An 18493-nucleotide genomic window follows, 5' to 3' on the forward strand; every position below is an offset into this window, starting at 1 on the left:
AACATTCTGGTACCTTATAGTAGACTTCCTGAAAAATGTGCATGTACCCTATACGCAAAAACGCACTGAGAAGCAAAGAAAATAGGACCAGCAATCATGTTTCTAATGCAAATAGATGTAGTACAATTTTAAAAGTATTTTAGGCACTTTGATGTAAAATCCTGTTGTTGTGGCGAGTGGTGTAGTGAGTAAAGTCAATGTCCAGACTCAACTTTCCAAAACAATCCATATTTATTTTAAAGCTCCCAAAACAATAAATCTTCCCCTCTACCAGCTATGGTATCGGCGGGTATACGACGGGTTACAGTCCCAAAAATACATGACAGCACTCCAAGGTTGTACTCCAGTGGTGCACTTGAAAGTGCTCCATGTCTCCTAACCCGGCTGTGCTGTGCTGGGCCTGTCCGTGCAGTGGCGAGTCCTGCTCTGGCTGCTGATGCTGGTTCTCCAGTTACAGCTCCCTGGCTTCTCAATTCTACGCAACTACGGCACAAACACAAAACAAAATACAAGCTCCGGCTTCCTGATCACGTGTCAGCATAGGGGCTGTACTCGTGTAGCTGCGTCCCCTTTGTGCTACCAAACTCCTCCCTGCAATCAACCTGGTGTATCCAATCACTGCCCCAAACTCCTACCTGTGATCAGCCTGGTCTATCCAATCACTACCCCAAACTCCTACCTGCGATCAACCTGGTCTATCCAAGCACTGCCCCAAACTCTTACCTGTGATCAACCTGGTCTATCCAATCACTGCCCCAAACTCCTACCTGTGATCAGCCTGGTCTATCCAATCGCTACCCCAAACTCCTACCTGTGATCAGCATGGTCTGTCCAATCACTGCCCCAAACTCTTCCCTGCGATCAGCCCGGCACCCTGGTGTATCCAATCACAGCCTGTATTGCAGCTGATCACAGTGGAGCTGGCCAACCTCCGGTTTTCGTCTACCTTCAAGTGAGCTGGTCTATGGGGAAGCATACTACCACATTACATAGCACCCTTTCTGTTTGGGAGGGAGATTTACAGCTCAGATCTCCTCTCTCACAGTCACACATCCTTGCAGAAGGAATCAGTGTAAAGGTTTTGTATTATTCACAGAGTTACATTTCAATATCCCCCTGACTATGCAATGCAGTGAATATTGTAATGCTATCCACTATTTCATTGATAAGATGGCTTGCTGCTGTCACATGGTCCTGTAATCATTTTATGTTTTCTTCTCATCCTTCCAGTGTTCCTGTCTCTATAGGCATCCAGGCTTTCCTGAAAGACAGTCAAGTTGTTCCTCTCAGTTTGACTCATCAGTCCATCTATGCCAACGTGGAGACTCAAGTTGTAATTGCAGCCGTCATCCTGGCAGGAGTCTACGTTCTGATTATATTTGAGGTAAGAGAAGCTGTACTGCAGTTTCTAAAGGTGTTCCACTGTTGGTAGGTGAAGCTGTATTGCAGTTTCTAAAGGTGTTCCACTGTTGGTAGGTGAAGCTGTACTGCAGTTTCTAAAGGTGTTCCACTGTTGGTAGGTGAAGCTGTACTGCAGTTTCTAAAGGTGTTCCACTGTTGGTAGGTGAAGCTGTGCTGCAGTTTCTAAAGGTGTTCCACTGTTGGTAGGTGAAGCTGTATTGCAGTTTCTAAAGGTGTTCCACTGTTGGTAGGTGAAGCTGTACTGCAGTTTCTAAAGGTGTTCCACTGTTGGTAGGTGAAGCTGTACTGCAGTTTCTAAAGGTGTTCCACTGTTGGTAGGTGAAGCTGTACTGCAGTTTCTAAAGGTGTTCCACTGTTGGTAGGTGAAGCTGTACTGCAGTTTCTAAAGGTGTTCCACTGTTGGTAGGTGAAGCTGTATTGCAGTTTCTAAAGGTGTTCCACTGTTGGTAGGTGAAGCTGTACTGCAGTTTCTAAAGGTGTTCCACTGTTGGTAGGTGAAGCTGTACTGCAGTTTCTAAAGGTGTTCCACTGTTGGTAGGTGAAGCTGTACTGCAGTTTCTAAAGGTGTTCCACTGTTGGTAGGTGAAGCTGTGCTGCAGTTTCTAAAGGTGTTCCACTGTTGGTAGGTGAAGCTGTATTGCAGTTTCTAAAGGTGTTCCACTGTTGGTAGGTGAAGCTGTACTGCAGTTTCTAAAGGTGTTCCACTGTTGGTAGGTGAAGCTGTACTGCAGTTTCTAAAGGTGTTCCACTGTTGGTAGGTGAAGCTGTGCTGCAGTTTCTAAAGGTGTTCCACTGTTGGTAGGTGAAGCTGTACTGCAGTTTCTAAAGGTGTTCCACTGTTGGTAGGTGAAGCTGTACTGCAGTTTCTAAAGGTGTTCCACTGTTGACAGGTGAAGCTGTGCTGCAGTTTCTAAAGGTGTTCCACTGTGGTAGGAGAAGCTGGGAGAAATTAATTCAGCATGTTGTTGATCAGTGTCATCCAGATGACACTGTTGCCTCTGTCATAGCTCCCTGTCAACCTCCAGCTCAGTTATTTTACCCTGTGTTTTTCTGACCAGTTTGTCAAGTAATGTTTGACCTTTTTAAGTAGATTCAGGGACTTTTTCCATTCCTTTAAGATGCTTGACATGGGGACCCGTGATTTGATGGTTCCAGATCAAGTTGTAGTAGGACAGGATTCCTGCTTTTCCTATATATCTAATGAATCCCTGGGATAATAGTATTTAGGAGTGTAATTGGTTAGTATGATAGTTTTTACTGTATAGAGGTCTAGAAACATGTCTGAAAGCTGGTAGCACTCCAGTTTCCCAGTAATGCATTTTCAATCTTAGAAAGAGAAAATGAATTGATGCCAACTGCTCCTGTAAATTCCACACCACGAATAACTATGATCTGTACCATTTTGTAATCAGTAGCACCATAGCTGTTCTTTAAAGTGTACAACACTGTATACAGCACTGCTTGTAAGCCAGATGCAAATCACTCTCATCATATGCATATCATACATTACAGCCTGTTTGTTGCTATCAAGAATAGATACTACTTGTCCTTATTCAGACCCCAAATCTCCTTAACAGTCCTAAAGGAAAGCTCTGTACCATCCCAATCCAATCCTGCCTGCCCCCTGTCCTAGCAACCCACATGCTTGCTGAGTGACAGCAGAACAGCCCAATAACAGAAGAGGAAACGGAATCAACAAAGAACACGGATATCTGTTATTCAATTCTCGATTGCTAACTGTGTACTAAAAAGGCTCAGAATCCTTTGGCTTTTTGAATGATTCCCAGAGAGAATGCCACACATTCATTGTATGTTCAATGAGTCTGAAAACGAAGCTTCAGAAAGACGCCATGCAGCTGTTTCATTATTTTTTTTTTTAATACAAAGTCCAGGTTTTTATTTTGTAAGTACTGTGATGGGAGAAAGCAAAGGCAGCCTGATTAAAGCATTCACTTTAATGCCATCAGAAGCCTGCCTGGGAAAACCTTTAAAGCTTTGACCTGCTGGAGTGGGTTTTCATTTCCCAGAGTTCAAATCTAGTTAAGTACTAGGTGCCAGGCAGGCTGCCAGGGGTTTAGTGTGGGGGCTGGGAATGTAGCAGCGGGTCACAGGAGGGCTGGCTTTCTGTTACACATTATGTGCAGGGACACTTGGTTTGAAAGAGGGACACTTGAAGTGGATTGAGATATAAATGTATTTTTGTCATTTCCTCTGCATATTAGAGACTGTAAAGCAAAAGAAGCTCCTGTGGAATTGTGAAAGTGATTTGGAGATTTTAGTTAAGCAGTGAAATGGTATTTAATGATAAAGCTTAGAGTTCAAGTGGTAAAATGGTTTAAACAGTAGCAGTATTTAGGTTTGCTGCCTTTTAGATCAAGTATATAAACCTCATTGTTTAACATTGAAGCTTCTTTTTGAATTTTCATTGAAGAGACTACCCTAAAACAGTTAATTACAAAAATGAAAAAACTGAATAAATAGTAGAAAACAAGTTGAAAACAACCTAGAAGGTTATTGTTATTTGGCTTATTTAACCCAAAGTGCATTTAACGAGGCAGTCTTCCCAGCGACAGCGAGTGGAAGCGACAGCGAGTGGGAGAAGTACAGCGTGGAAAAGTACAGAGCGGTTTCGAAGCAGAAAGGAGAAATTGCATCTTGAATTGCTTTAATCAGAAAACAGAGGACATTGGGGAAACACAGCCGCGTGTGTTTTTCTGATAACAAACAAGCTGAAACTCGGAGCAGCTGATTCAAATTCAGCGCCGTTTTGAGACACGGGCGAGGGGAGGAGCCGACAGCACAGCAGAACAACGCAGTTAAACGAGGCAGTCTTCCCAGCGACAGCGAGTGGGAGAAGTACAGGCGTGGAAAAGTACAGAGCAGTTTCGAAGCAGAAAGGAGAAATTGCATCTTGAATTGCTTTAATCAGAAAACAGAGGACATTGGGGAAACACAGCAGCAGCCGCGTGTGTTTTTCTGATAACAAACAAGCTGAAACTCGGAGCAGCTGATTCAAATTCAGCGCCGTTTTGAGACACGGGCGAGGGGAGGAGCCGACAGCACAGCAGAACAACGCAGTTAAACGAGGCAGTCTTCCCAGCGACAGCGAGTGGAAGCGACAGCGAGTGGGAGAAGTACAGCGTGGAAAAGTACAGAGCAGTTTCGAAGCAGTTTGAAAGCAGGTTGACGGCTGCAGAAGAAACTAAACTTAAAAAAAAAAAAAAACCCTCAACATGGTCTTCAAGCCAGTAATCTGTGACACCTGCTTGATGTGGGAAATCCGAGAAAACCCAGCGGAGCTAAACCAAGTGTGCGTAAAGTGCCGCGCGATCCAGGATTTGCATAAACTAGTAAGTATGCTAGAAATGGAGCTGGAAGAAGTGAGACAGCAACAAGATCTTGAGGAACTGGCACACCCACAATTCATGGAAGTCTGCATCACCCCTAACAGACTGAAAGCCACCAGGGAGATAGAAGGTCAGAACAGCTGGGTTCAGGTAGGCAGAAGCAGGGAAAAAAAGAAACTTCGTCAAACACAACCACCAGAAATCAAAACAACCAACAGATTTGAGTCACTTCAGAATTTTGATGAGCAGAACCAACAACAAGAGAATGAAAGGAACAACATCCAGGACCCTATTGACAGTGGTGACAAGACAGTAAAAAGAAGGGAGGTCATGATTGTTGGGGACTCCATATTGAGAAACACAGCAAGTTCAATTCGCAGTTTGGACCCCCTTACTACAACAGTGTGCTGCCTTCCGGGAGCCTCGGTCAAGCACATCACTGAAAACGTGGACAGGCTCCTAGAACGAACAGGAGACGACCCGGTAGTAGTCGTCCACATCGGTACAAACAACATTGGAAGAGACAGACCAAAATCCCTGCAAAACAAATTCAGAGAGCTAGGAAGGAAATTAAAAGAGAAAACCAAAACTGTGGTATTTTCTGGTATACTACCCGCACCTTGCAAAGGACCATATGGACAGCTGGAAATAATAAATCAAAACCAATGGTTGAAGACGTGGTGCACACGGGAAGGCTTCACCTATCTTGATCATTGGACCACATTCTACAACGAGGACTATCTGTATAGACGGGATGGACTGCATTTAAATAACAAGGGAACTAGTCTACTTGGAGAAAAGATCCTCGAGCAGGTTCAGAAGCATTTAAACTAGAAAGGAAGGGGGGAGAAATCAACAAAAAAACAGAAGGGAGACCGCATCAAAACAAGGACAACAACTCAGGTAAGACAACCATTAAATGTATTTATCTAAATGCTAGAAGTATCAGAAACAAAATTCTAGAACTTGAAGCTACTGCACTAACAAGTAACTATGATGTGATAGGTGTTACAGAAACGTGGTTATCTGAGAGTGATGGGGACGAATATAATATTTGTGGGTATACACTGTATAGGAAAGACAGGCAGGACAGAAGAGGAGGAGGGGTAGCGCTATACATAAGAAACAGTCTTGAAGCCCAGGTGTTAAACCTGGACAAAGAAAATAAAACCGAATCAATATGGGTCAGAATAACAGACAAAAATTCAAAAGGCATAATAATAGGAGCATGCTATAGACCGCCAGATTCAGACGGTGAGCACAATAATCTGTTATACAATGACATTAGAAATGTGTGTAGCAAAGGAGAAGCCATACTAATGGGGGATTTCAACTTCCCCCAAATAAAATGGGAAAACCCGGTGGGTAGCGCGAAGGATGAAATAGAAATGGTGGAAATGACAAATGACTGCTTCCTAACACAATTTGTGAAGGCACCCACTAGAGGGGAGGCATGCCTTGATTTAGTCTTTTCAAATAACGAAGATAGAATAACTAAAACAGAGGTCAGAGAACCACTGGCAAACTCAGACCACAACATGGTCTCATTTGAAGTGTTTTTTAAATCCTCAAAAGTAAAGACTAAAGCTAAGGTTTACAATTTTAGAAAAGCAAACTATGAAGGCATGAAACAGAGACTAACAGAAGTAGATTGGAGTAAAATAGAGAAAACACCCACAGAAGAAGGATGGTTGTTCTTCAAAAACGTAGTACTAGAGGCGCAAAACAATTATATCCCTAAAGTAGACAAATCTAAATGTAAAACTAAATTGCCAAAATGGTTTAATAGATCAATTAAAAAAAATATTCAGCGAAAAAAGGCACTTTACAGAGCATTAAAAAAGGACCAAAAAGAAAGTACACAGAAAGAGTACACAGAACTGCAAATGCAAGTCAAAAAGGAAGTTAGAAAGGCCAAGAGAGAAATAGAAATGAACATTGCTAAGGGAGCTAAAACCAATTCCAAAATGTTTTTCCAATATTACAACAGCAAGAGAACATTCAAAGAGGAGATTAAATGTTTAAGAGATACAAATGGCAAAATCGTAGAGGAAGAAAAAAAAATAGCAAATATGTTAAATGATTACTTTTCACAAGTTTTTACAAAGGAAGATACTGACAACATGCCCCACATGTCATCCAGTTCCTATCCAGTTTTAAATAACTTTAGCATAACTGAGGCAGAAGTGTTAAAGGGACTAGGAGCTCTTAAAATAAACAAATCCCCTGGGCCGGATGAGATCCTCCCAGTAGTACTCAAAGAAATGAAAGAAGTAATTTACAAACCGCTAACCAAGATCATGCAGCAGTCTCTTGACACAGGGGTGGTACCGACAGACTGGAAAATTGCAAACGTAATACCGATCCACAAAAAGGGAAACAAAACTGAACCAGGTAACTACAGACCAGTAAGCCTGACTTCTATTATATGCAAACTTATGGAAACTATAATAAGATCCAAAATGGAAAATTACCTATATGGTAACAGGGTACTGGGAGACAGTCAGCATGGTTTTAGGAAAGGGAGATCGTGCCTAACTAACTTGCTTGATTTTTTTGAGGATGCAACATCGATAATGGATAATTGCAAAGCATATGACATGGTTTATTTAGATTTCCAGAAAGCTTTTGACAAAGTCCCGCACAAAAGATTAATTCTCAAACTGAACGCAGTTGGGATTCAAGGAAACACATGTACATGGATTAGGGAGTGGTTAACATGTAGAAAACAGAAAGTACTGATTAGAGGAAAAACCTCAGAATGGAGTGTGGTAACCAGCGGTGTACCACAGGGATCAGTATTAGGTCCTCTGCTATTCCTAATCTACATTAATGATTTAGATTCTGGTATAGTAAGCAAACTTGTTAAATTTGCAGACGACACAAAAGTAGGAGGAGTGGCAAACACTGTTGCAGCAGCAAAGGTCATTCAAAATGATCTAGACAAGATTCAGAACTGGGCAGACACATGGCAAATGACATTTAATAGAGAAAAGTGTAAGGTACTGCACGCAGGAAATAAAAATGTACATTATAAATATCATATGGGAGATATTGAAATTGGAGAAGGAATCTATGAAAAAGACCTAGGAGTTTTTTGTTGACTCAGAAATGTCTTCATCTAGGCAATGTGGGGAAGCTATAAAAAAGGCTAACAAGATACTCGGATACATTGTGAAAAGTGTTGAATTTAAATCAAGGGAAGTAATGTTAAAACTGTACAATGCACTTGTAAGACCTCATCTTGAATATTGTGTGCAGTTCTGGTCACCTCGCTATAAAAAAGATATTGCTGCTCTAGAAAGAGTGCAAAGAAGAGCGACCAGAATTATTCCGGGCTTAAAAGGCATGTCATATGCAGACAGGCTAAAAGAATTGAATCTGTTCAGTCTTGAACAAAGAAGACTACGTGGCGACCTAATTCAAGCATTCAAAATTCTAAAAGGTATTGACAGTGTCGACCCAAGGGACTTTTTCAGCCTGAAAAAAGAAACAAGGACCAGGGGTCACAAATGGAGTTTAGAAAAAGGGGCATTCAGAACAGAAAATAGGAGACACTTTTTTACACAGAGAATTGTGAGGGTCTGGAATCAACTCCCCAGTAATGTTGTTGAAGCCGACACCCTGGGATCCTTCAAGAAGCTGCTTGATGAGATTTTGGGATCAATAAGCTACTAACAACCAAACGAGCAAGATGGGCCGAATGGCCTCCTCTCGTTTGTAAACTTTCTTATGTTCTTATTTAGCTATTCTATCAGACTCCAGTGGCCCTGTCAGTTTAAGGGTTCAGTTCTAAGTGTTTAGTATATGCAGCACACACTTTCGAAGGATATCCGTGTCCTCAGGCTGAGCACTTGATGGTGCTGCTGTGTGCCCTGCATATTGTTACTCCAGGCTTGGCTTTATTACCTGTATAGTAAAGAGACAGAAGACATCCAGCCCAGGACAGATGTCCACTGCGAGTGGCTTTGAATGAATAGAATAAAAAGTGTGAATGGACATGTTTACAGAGTGATATTGGTTTATGTGTGAGAGTCATTGTGAGACTGTGCCCTTGTTCCACTCAATCTGTTTCATGGTTTGCACTTGCAGCAGAACCTAAAGTCATTCAGTGCAATGCTGTGCCCTACCCTTTCACACCCAAGGACTTTCTTTCAGTGCAATGCTGTGCCCTACCCTTTCACACCCAAGGACTTTCTTTCAGTGCAATGCTGTGCCCTACCCTTTCACACCCAAGGACTTTCTTTCAGTGCAATGCTGTGCCCTACCCTTTCACACCCAAGGACTTTCTTTCAGTGCAATGCTGTGCCCTACCCTTTCACACCCAAGGACTTTCTTTCAATGCAATGCTGTGCCCTACCCTTTCACACCCAAGGACTTTCTTTCAATGCAATGCTGTGCCCTACCCTTTCACACCCAAGGACTTTCTTTCCCAGAGCTTCATTCTTTTTGGTCATTCTTACACCACATCAGTGGCTATTTTTTCGTCTTTTTTTTGTTATTCCATCAGGTTTTTAAGCCACTTTGAACAACATAGCTCTTCATCGGCTGAAATTCAAATCCCTCTGTTTCCGGGCTTTGTACTGCATCATTCATTTTGTCCAGGTTTAGGGCAGTTTTACTTTTTAGTTGAAATGTAATTTTCATTTCCTTTTTTTTTGTTTTTCTATGTCTTCCCTTACCATTTTTTTTGCTGTTTTGCAGTCTTGTTGAGCTATGGAAATTCAGATTTAGTTTGTTGTGGTTGGATACCATAATCTTGTGTCCAGTAGAGTAGAGCACATAGCTGCAAGGGGTATAGTACTTGAAATTCGGGTCTATTAATTGGGCATTAGTGAGGATCTCTTTTTTAATATAGTTAAATATTTATTTTTTCAGCTTGCTAGTTTTAATGTTTAATATGCTTTACATTTTCACAGAATACAGGAAATGTTGGACTCTCTTCAAGCTAGTACCCTGCATGTGCTTTTTATTTTTAATTTCATTTTAAAAAATCTTTTTACTGTACATACCTGGTGGGCAGCCTGATTCCTTCATTTTTTTGTTAAAGTTTTGTGTCATTAGTAATTGAATTGACATGTTCAGCCTAGCCTTCAATATTTCATTTTTAAGAGCAGTATTTCTCCAAGGACTAAACGTGGTTATATAACAGTGAATACAGACATTAAGGAGACAGAATGTGGCCTCTGGAAAGAAAGTTGGCTGATGTGTCTCTTTTATTGGACCTGCTAGATAACATTGAACTAAATAAGGGCTAACAGTAACTCACGATGGAGCCAGAAAGGGATGCTGTTAAACAGATAGCCCACTAAAAACTCTCAAAAGTGGGTTTAGTTTAGATACATGTTTGGAACCTTTCCAGAGTGCTAATTGAGATGGTGACCTCTCACTGTGTTTTCAGTACAGCAAGACCTATGTTAGAGCTTGTCACCTGGTCTAAGCACTGACTGGGTGGATATGTGTTCATTTTATCCAGCAAGGGTGGGTTTGTTCAGTGGTGACTGTCCAGACTGGTATCACATTGAATGCTATACTTGTACCGGCAGAAATATATGAACAAATATCTGTGCAGTTGTTCAGCATTGGGTTATCATAGACTCGTAAGGTTATCATAGTTTCATAGGGTATGGTCTCATTGGGTTATCTTAGTCTCCATAGGGTTATCTTAGTCTCATTGGGTTATCTTAGTCTCTTTAGGGTTATCATAGTCTCTTAGGTAGCTAATTGGTAGAATTTGGGGTGCCACTACATTTGGTGGTCAATTGCTTATTGAAGTTATTCTCCTATTTTTGAAGAGGGTGAAATGATCTATTTTGCAATTTATTAATACCTACATTAATGATCAATGGGCAATGAATATCAGACTATTCAGGGATACCAATATACGTAGTAAGCAAACTGAATGGATAAAAAAAACAGTGACGGTTACAGACAAGCATCCCCAATTGCTTAAATATGAATGCAATATGAAAGCTGCAATACTTCAAATGAGTTTCAGTGGCATAACTAGGGGAATCAATAAAAGGATTTAGATTGTACATTTTATTATAGGCTTGTATACATTCAGTAATTATTTGAAAACAGGCTGATATGTATGGTATTCTAGACTGCCTATTCCTTCAGTGCGTTTAGCAGGCTGCTTGATCCACTACCACTATCCATTTATAACGGTGATAAAGTCCAGTTGAGGGATTACTGTCATTACCGTACCTGCTACTTTGGCTCAACCTTCACTGATGGCAGTTTCATTTTCTCACGATGCTGAGCCACTGTTGCTTACTGTATGTTTGCAGCTGTTGCAATACCTTGGTGTTTCGTCTTCAATCGGTATTAAAGAAAGCTACATGCTTTTTTACCTGGTTTTATTGCTTAAAGCATCACTTGACAGTGCACAAGGTGGTTCAACTCTCTTAGTATTAAAACAGGACAAAAATGCACTGAACTCCAAATAACCAAGGCAAACATTTTTACTGCAATTAAAGACATGCAGTGAATCAATTAAAATGACTTTGTTGAGGAAATGCTAACAAGAGGCTTTGAGATTCACGAGGGTGCACACTTGAGCAGGCACAAACTATTTCTAATATCACTCTTTTTATTTTCACTTTGAAAAAGGATTAGAGATACCCCCGCTCCCAAGGACAGCAGTCTGCTGTGTGGGCCCCGATTGCTGTATATTTGGAGGTTCTCAAGCACATAAGAGGCATTCCTCAATCTGCCTGCCAGTGGAAATGAATGCTGTTATGGTAGAAACCCTGAACCACAACTGGGTCCTTAAAGCACCGCCACCCTAGATTTGCAAATCTCCTTTCTCTTATGAGCACCACGGATAACGCAGCTGGTCCCGCTTTGCTCCAGTTGAAACTCTTCATTTGTATACCGCGCTGTCGATGGGAAGTTGTGGGCTGCTGTTTCCTGGTACTTAAACACTTCATGTGTTGTACTTAAATAGAATAAAACAAAACAAGGGAAGAACGTCAAGATTTTCAGTGCAATAAAAGGGGGAATAGTAACAATGTTCATAAAGCTAATAAGAGGTAAGAAAATAAATTGACAATGGTAGTACAAATCTCTTAGTTATGAAGTAGGTAGAAGAACAGCTGGTTTTGTTTGGCCGTTGACATCAAAGGACCAAAGAAGATTTTACTGCAAATCTGTTTTACTGTTTGTCCTCCTTTTAAACTATGATGAGCCTAAGGTTTCAGAGACCCTGGTTATCACTAATCTTGGACTAGCTAATGTTACCTTGGGTAAGATTAGTGTTAATCAGTATCTGAGAAATCGCACTAATGTTTAATTGTACAACTGTGTTGTGAGAATGGATAAGAGATTAGATCCTTTTTAAATAACTTTTTGTGCTGTGGTTCAAAATGAACAAAGATACATAAAAAAGAAAAATAAAGTGAAGACGTCCTGTATAAATAAGTAAGATAAAATTGAGAATGCAAATTGGCTCTGACCTTTAGTAGCGCTGTGCAATAATGGCACAGCTTGGAGTCCCAATCAGCTAATCAGCAAGCAGGATTGTCTCACACAGAATGCATCGTTATTCACAAAAACAAATTCCCCACCTGCAATGAGCTATTGCACAATCAAGAGGTCACATCTGCAAAGGGCCTCCTTCAAGCCTCTTGTCAGTTGATTAAAGCTGCAAGATTTGTGACCAGTCTCCCATACTTCACTTATTCATGGCACCAACATATTGATTGTATTTATAAGTATCATTGTAAATCTTCTCATTACCCACACAGCATTTTATCATACATGTATCTTCAAATGATGTCTTGGCAAATGTGGAGCAAAGATTGCTCTTTCAGCCTAAACCCTGAACCCAGTCTGGCACAGGTTCCATTTGATTAGGAAAACACTTCAATGAATTGTTATGTTTGTCTACTGCAATTCGTTTTTAGGCAATGCAAACCCTGAACTTTTGTGGAAATGCTTTCTAGGATTTCCCAGCTGCTTTGGGAGGCATGTAGTGTAACATGGCAGACTGGGCATGCAGCAACGACCGTGCCCTGTCCAGGGGTAAGCCAGTGCCTCACACGGCACTGTCAGTTACACAATGAGACCATGAGTCATGTGATTCTCCCATTCACACAACCTGGAATCAAACGGCTACAAATGTAAACAAAATCGTTTAAGACAAGTGAATTGTTAAAACAACCCCCTCTTTCTTTCCCAATTCAAATTTCAAATCATTGTTTTAACTTTAATTAGAACTCAATCCGATACAGCCTGATGGAGACTCCAGCAGCAGCATCGTGTAATACATTTTACATGATTAAAATTCAGTAGTTTTCTTTTTAAACAAAGGCAGATTTAACAGGGCTGGCTTTATCACTTGAGTTGTTTTCTGCCTGTCTGTAGATTGCCTGTTGTTTTCATGTCACACGTCTGTCGTTTGTTGCAGACAGATTCAAGATTAATGGCAATGTGCTTTTGTTTCCCCAGATTGTTCACAGGACTCTTGCAGCAATGCTGGGCTCTCTGGCTGCGTTGTCTGCATTGGCTGTGATTGGTGATGTAAGGTTTGATATATCTACTCCTTTGTATCCCTTTCAAAGTCAATAATCTCTGCAAAGGAAGTTCACAAAACAACTGTTTACTGTGTAATGTCATGTCTGGTATCACCCAGTAATGGCTCTTTGATCAGTGTATTGTGAAAGTTCAGAGATGTGTAATTCAGCTGTAATGCAGAGTGCTCTGTCCAGTGCTTTAGATAAAAAGCAAAACTGTTGCAAATGCTTAGACTCTGCAGTGCAATTGGTTTAAAAGGCTTGCTAATCACTACTTTTAACCCTCCAGTTTGAGATGCATACACATTCTTTTCCTGTATTATACTCCAGTATATGCTGGTTAGACTACTGCTTGATGCTTGTGGCTTGATTTTCAGAACTGGCAAAAAGCCCTGTTTTGAGTAGCAAAGTGGGTTTGCGCTATAACAAGCATGCCAAAACAATTTGGGTTTGCACTATAACAAATGTGGCTTAAATGTATTTGTTCGTTTTTCAAAATGGCAGCTTCATTGGATTATTGGTTAAATTTTAAACCTGTAATTGGTCATATTTTGCGTTCTCATATCCTAAAAACAACTCCATTCTCATACCTTAATGAGAAACACTGCCTATAAGAGACTCCAGTCTTTTTTTTTTTTCTTCTCTAAAAATACAGCTGCTGAAAATCAGGCTGTGGGCATCCTTCGACTAAGATACACGAAGACAAATGCTGCACAGCAAGAAAGATGTATGTAGGTGTTTATGATCTGTCATTCAGATGGCAGTTTCTCATCCGAGAAAAGTGTGTGCTTTACTGCAGGTCAATTTGGAGAAGTAATTCATAAAAGACAGGTGCTCTGCTGCAATACAGCTGAATCTCTCAGACCTTTATTTTGGCTGCAGCCTTAACTATAATATCTAATAGTCACATAATTCCTGCTGTCAGGTATCCTTCTATGTAGCAGACTGAGCCTAAAACCAATGGAGAAAAGAACATTTTGATATGTATACAAATAGGAATCTGCGAGTGCGCACCTGGTAGATGTGCAGCCATGTAGTGTAGTGTGCAGGGTGAGTCATATAGCTGGGGGTCTACTTAAATCGCAGTAAATTTACGTATTTTTCACAGGTAGGTTGGGGAATAAAATTAGGATTTCACTGATATTTCGCGGACCTGTTTAAACATCAAATAAACCTAAGTAGACAGTATTTCAGCACACTATTAAACCTAAAAATAGTGGTACTTGCTTCCTTACTAAAACAGAGTGCTGTCATTTGTTAAAAGCAAGCAAGCAGCATCCTCCAGCAGTTGACTTGCCCATACTTTGAGACTGCATGTTCTGCATCACTGAATTGGTGAAGCTTTTCCAAGTTATACAGATGTGGAACTCGATTAGAAACAGCTCCAGAACTCGTTTACCGAAGGGCCTCTGGCATGCTTTAATAAAGGCAGTGTATGCAGCACGTTCGTTATGTTATTTGTTCCATCCAATAATGAATTTGATTACTACCGAGTCAAAACAAAAAACGTGGTTATTTGGGTCAAAATTCCAACTGCGTAAAAGTAAGCAGCTGGTTGAAGCGAGGTGGCTGTGCCAGATCGTTGTAGTACTGATTTAACTTGCAGACAGGAATGCTTTTTGTCTGGGCTGACCTTCCAGTTTGGTTTCTGAAAGCTGTTTATTTTAAGTTCTGCTCAACAGCCTTTGTAGTAGTCTTTTGTTTAATGTGTGATTCTGAAGTGAAGTAGCAATCAATTGTATTTTCTCCAAGGACACATTTAAGATATGCAAAACAATTACCTCAGTCTGCATGTACGTTTTCTTTGGGAAATACCTTGAAACGATCATTAGCTGAAATATACTTTGCTTTTTTTGTCGTCCATTTCTACTATTTTACCTCCAATGCTGAAAACTAGATTTTAGCAACAGAAATCAAAACAATGCCACACTGACATTGTCCCACCCCCTACTGCACAGTACAGGTCACAAAAAGCAGTACAGACGCCCTGATAGGCTGATTAAAACTTTGTTCTCATTTGAATAGTAAACAACAACATTAACCGCTTTGCATAATTTTTTTTGTAAATGTTATTTGTGGATGTGTTTTTGTTTTTTGCTTACGTGCAATAGACATAGATGGCTAAGGCATACAAAAGGGCTATCTACAGAAGGAAGATGCATAGTTTAGCGTCTCTTGCATTGTGCAGTAGTTCATTTAAACAAGGTTTCTTTTTTTTCTCTCCGTACTTGTCCAGTATGCATTGGCCCCTAAAAGAGGTGAATTTTGTGGTGACCCCTCAATTTCACGATTTCAGAGAAATCGCGATTTAGGTAGACCCCTACATGTAGCACAGATTTTCCGTCCTGGCTGTGCGGAGTTGCCGGTCTTTGTTGGGGATTCCGAAGTGAGTGACTCATTGGCTCTGGCGCTCGCGTGGATTAGGGAGGCAAAACCGGCAGATACTTCTCCTCATAGTGCTACAGTGAACCCCACTAGCCAGGCCCCCAGTGAACTCTCAGCAGACACCTGCAGAGCAGGCCTTTGTCTTCCAGAGGCCAGTAGCTCACTGGCATCAGCTCTCGAGTTCCTGGGTGTAAAAGAGGAAACTGGCTCGGTCGTGGGATCGGAGGATGCACACTGAACCTTTGGATCTCCTGAGCTGTGTGGGGAATTGCTGCAGTGAGGAGAATAAATAATTGGATTCCACATTCGGGAGAAAATCGGGGAAAATAATTGGGCACACTAAATAAAGTAAAATAATAATTTTAAAAAAGGAAAATTGTCTGCACAACTTTTTTCTTTTTTAACAAAGCTGATTTCCTTGACATTGTTTGTTATTTAAGCTCATTCAATTAGAGTATATGAATACATGAGTATTAGCCACAGTGTGTATTTGCAGGCTAATCACCAAGTCAATGATTCTGTGGGATTGACTGATAATTGCATTCTTTGATTGCAGAGGCCAAGTCTGGTTACAGTGGTGGAGTGGATTGATTATGGAACCCTTGCGCTATTGTTTGGCATGGTAATTACAATCTGTACAGCAGGGAATGAAATGGGTTTACAAAAGCACAGGTGTTTTTTAAATAGCTTTTTTTTCATTTGTCAAATTCCCTTGATCTCCAGAGTTGTGAGCAAGATATTAGTTGGGTGCATGCGGCTCGAATATGTGGGCTATCTTTATGACATTACAGGCCAGCAGTCTAAAGCCCCTTTCACACTTGTACTCCTAACCAGGTCCCGACCCGGGTTCTGGTTACCTGGGTCACAATCCCATGTAGTGTGAAACCATGTACCTGGGTTGACACCTCAGGATGTGGGTCTACACGTTTTGACCAGGGTTGAGCAAGACAAAATGCATGGCGGCCATTTGCAATCCAGTAACAAACAGCTTCGCCTGTGTGAAGGTTTCACTGGCCATTCATGAGCCAACGAAATAAGACAGCCTCGCCTGCATGAAGGCTTCACTGGCCATTCATGAGCCAACGAAATAACAAACAGCCTCGCCTGCGTGAAGGTTTCACTGGCCATTCATGAGCCAACGAAATAAGACAGCCTCGCCTGCGTGAAGGTTTCACTTCCACAAGGAACATTTCTGTTTATTCTGTTTAGCCATATTTCTGTTGATTTTGAGACACAGCATGAGCCAGATTGCAGCAGGGATGAAGAAACATTTGCTCTAATCAATATTTGATCTGATTGTTCAATCCAGAGAAGCTTGGATGGAAGCGTCTGTAACAAGCTGCTTCCAAGGCATTGATACGATGTGCATTGTATATTTGCTTCTGTAACTCAGGTTGACCTCGCATAGCTGACCCACTTGACACCGGGTCCCGACCCGGGTAGGTTCTGACCTGGGTACAGCATGCCAATGTGAAAGGGGCTTAAGCAATTTCAACCCTAATGTACTTCAGGAGCCAAGGTCTCCCAGACTTTACCGGACAATTAAAAAAAAAAAAAAAAAAAAAAAAAAAAGAAATAATAGTGGCAGGTAATTCTTCTTCCTTAGGAAGGCCTGTCATTACACAACTGTCATTAATATTGCTGGGCCCTTTCCATTCTCCTTTGTGAATAATGCTATTCACTTTTTATATGCGCACTTCATTCTGTTATTATGCGCTGCACAAATAGCCATTTTATATTGAAAGATCACATGCAAATGCAGGTCCTTTGTGTTCCAGTCTCTGATTAATAACAATGAGCAGAGCTGATTGATTGCATGTGAATGTGAATTTTAAACTGGGGCTCCACTGTAGTAGACAAGCCGCTGGTAATTTATGCTGATGTGATGGATCTAACTAACAATAGCGCAGAAATATAGACTATACAGGCTTTTAGAAACCATCATTGAAAAAGCTTTTTAGTTATTTCAAAGCATTTATAGTATGACATGGAACTTCACATGGCACACTGATATTATACATGCTGTACACTCGTCTGCAATTGCATTTGTGGAGAAACAAAAAGAAAGCAATAAAGATCCTGAATAATATGTATAGTGTGTATATGTGTATATATCTATATCTGCATGTTGGTTCCCCTAATAACCATGTCGTATTCCTAGTTATATAATTATAGTTCTGTCGCACACATAGTTTGTATCCGGTATGCATTTCTTAAACTTCAAATGAATAATCTGATACATGGCAAATGTTGTTTTTAGTTTTTAATGTCTGTTTGTTTCTGTATTCTATTTTTAGATGATTTTGGTGGCAATATTTTCAGAAACTGGATTTTTTGATTACTGTGCTGTCAAGGTAAGTTCATTGATATATATAAATAAAATATACAGCTCTGGAAAAAATTGAGACCACTGTACATTTTTCTTAAATCAGCATCTCTACATGTATGGTAGCCATTCCAACGCAGGCACACCTCATTCCACTGAATGAGGTACTGATTAGGGGATCACCTGAACCAAATCTTATTTAACGAGGAAAAGTATAAAAACCACTCCTGTGGTCATCACTGTCCTCTTGCAATAGGACCAGCTGGATGGCAAAACAGTGCTAGTACTACCTCAAAAGTAATTGGAATCAAAAAATAACTCTTGACCATGCCCAAAGAGTTGAAAAGGAAAGTTTTGAATGAGGAAAAGAAGGGTTCAATTCTGGCTTTACTGGCAGAGGGATACAGTGAGCGTCGGGTTGCTTCCATCCTTAAAATTTCAAAGATGGCGGTTCATAAGAACAAGGTCAAGCAGCACACATTGGGGACAACAAA

General features: G+C 40.7%; 1 protein-coding gene across 3 annotated transcripts in view; it reads left to right on the forward strand.

The window, feature by feature from the left end:
• LOC121328181 (P protein-like) overlaps positions 1-18493 on the forward strand; it is a 115505-nt gene that overhangs the window by 40295 nt on the left and 56717 nt on the right. For 2 of the 3 annotated variants that reach the window (XM_041272741.1, XM_041272742.1), the window contains exons 9-12: positions 1231-1384; positions 13224-13295; positions 16230-16295; positions 17971-18027. In XM_041272741.1, coding sequence (XP_041128675.1) covers positions 1231-1384; positions 13224-13295; positions 16230-16295; positions 17971-18027 — 349 coding nt within the window. The remainder of the gene's footprint in view (positions 1-1230; positions 1385-13223; positions 13296-16229; positions 16296-17970; positions 18028-18493) is intronic. The other variant, XM_041272743.1, reaches the window with a different exon arrangement.

This window comes from Polyodon spathula, chromosome 15 (assembly GCF_017654505.1).
Source record: "Polyodon spathula isolate WHYD16114869_AA chromosome 15, ASM1765450v1, whole genome shotgun sequence".
Classification (NCBI taxonomy): Eukaryota; Metazoa; Chordata; class Actinopteri; order Acipenseriformes; family Polyodontidae; genus Polyodon; species Polyodon spathula.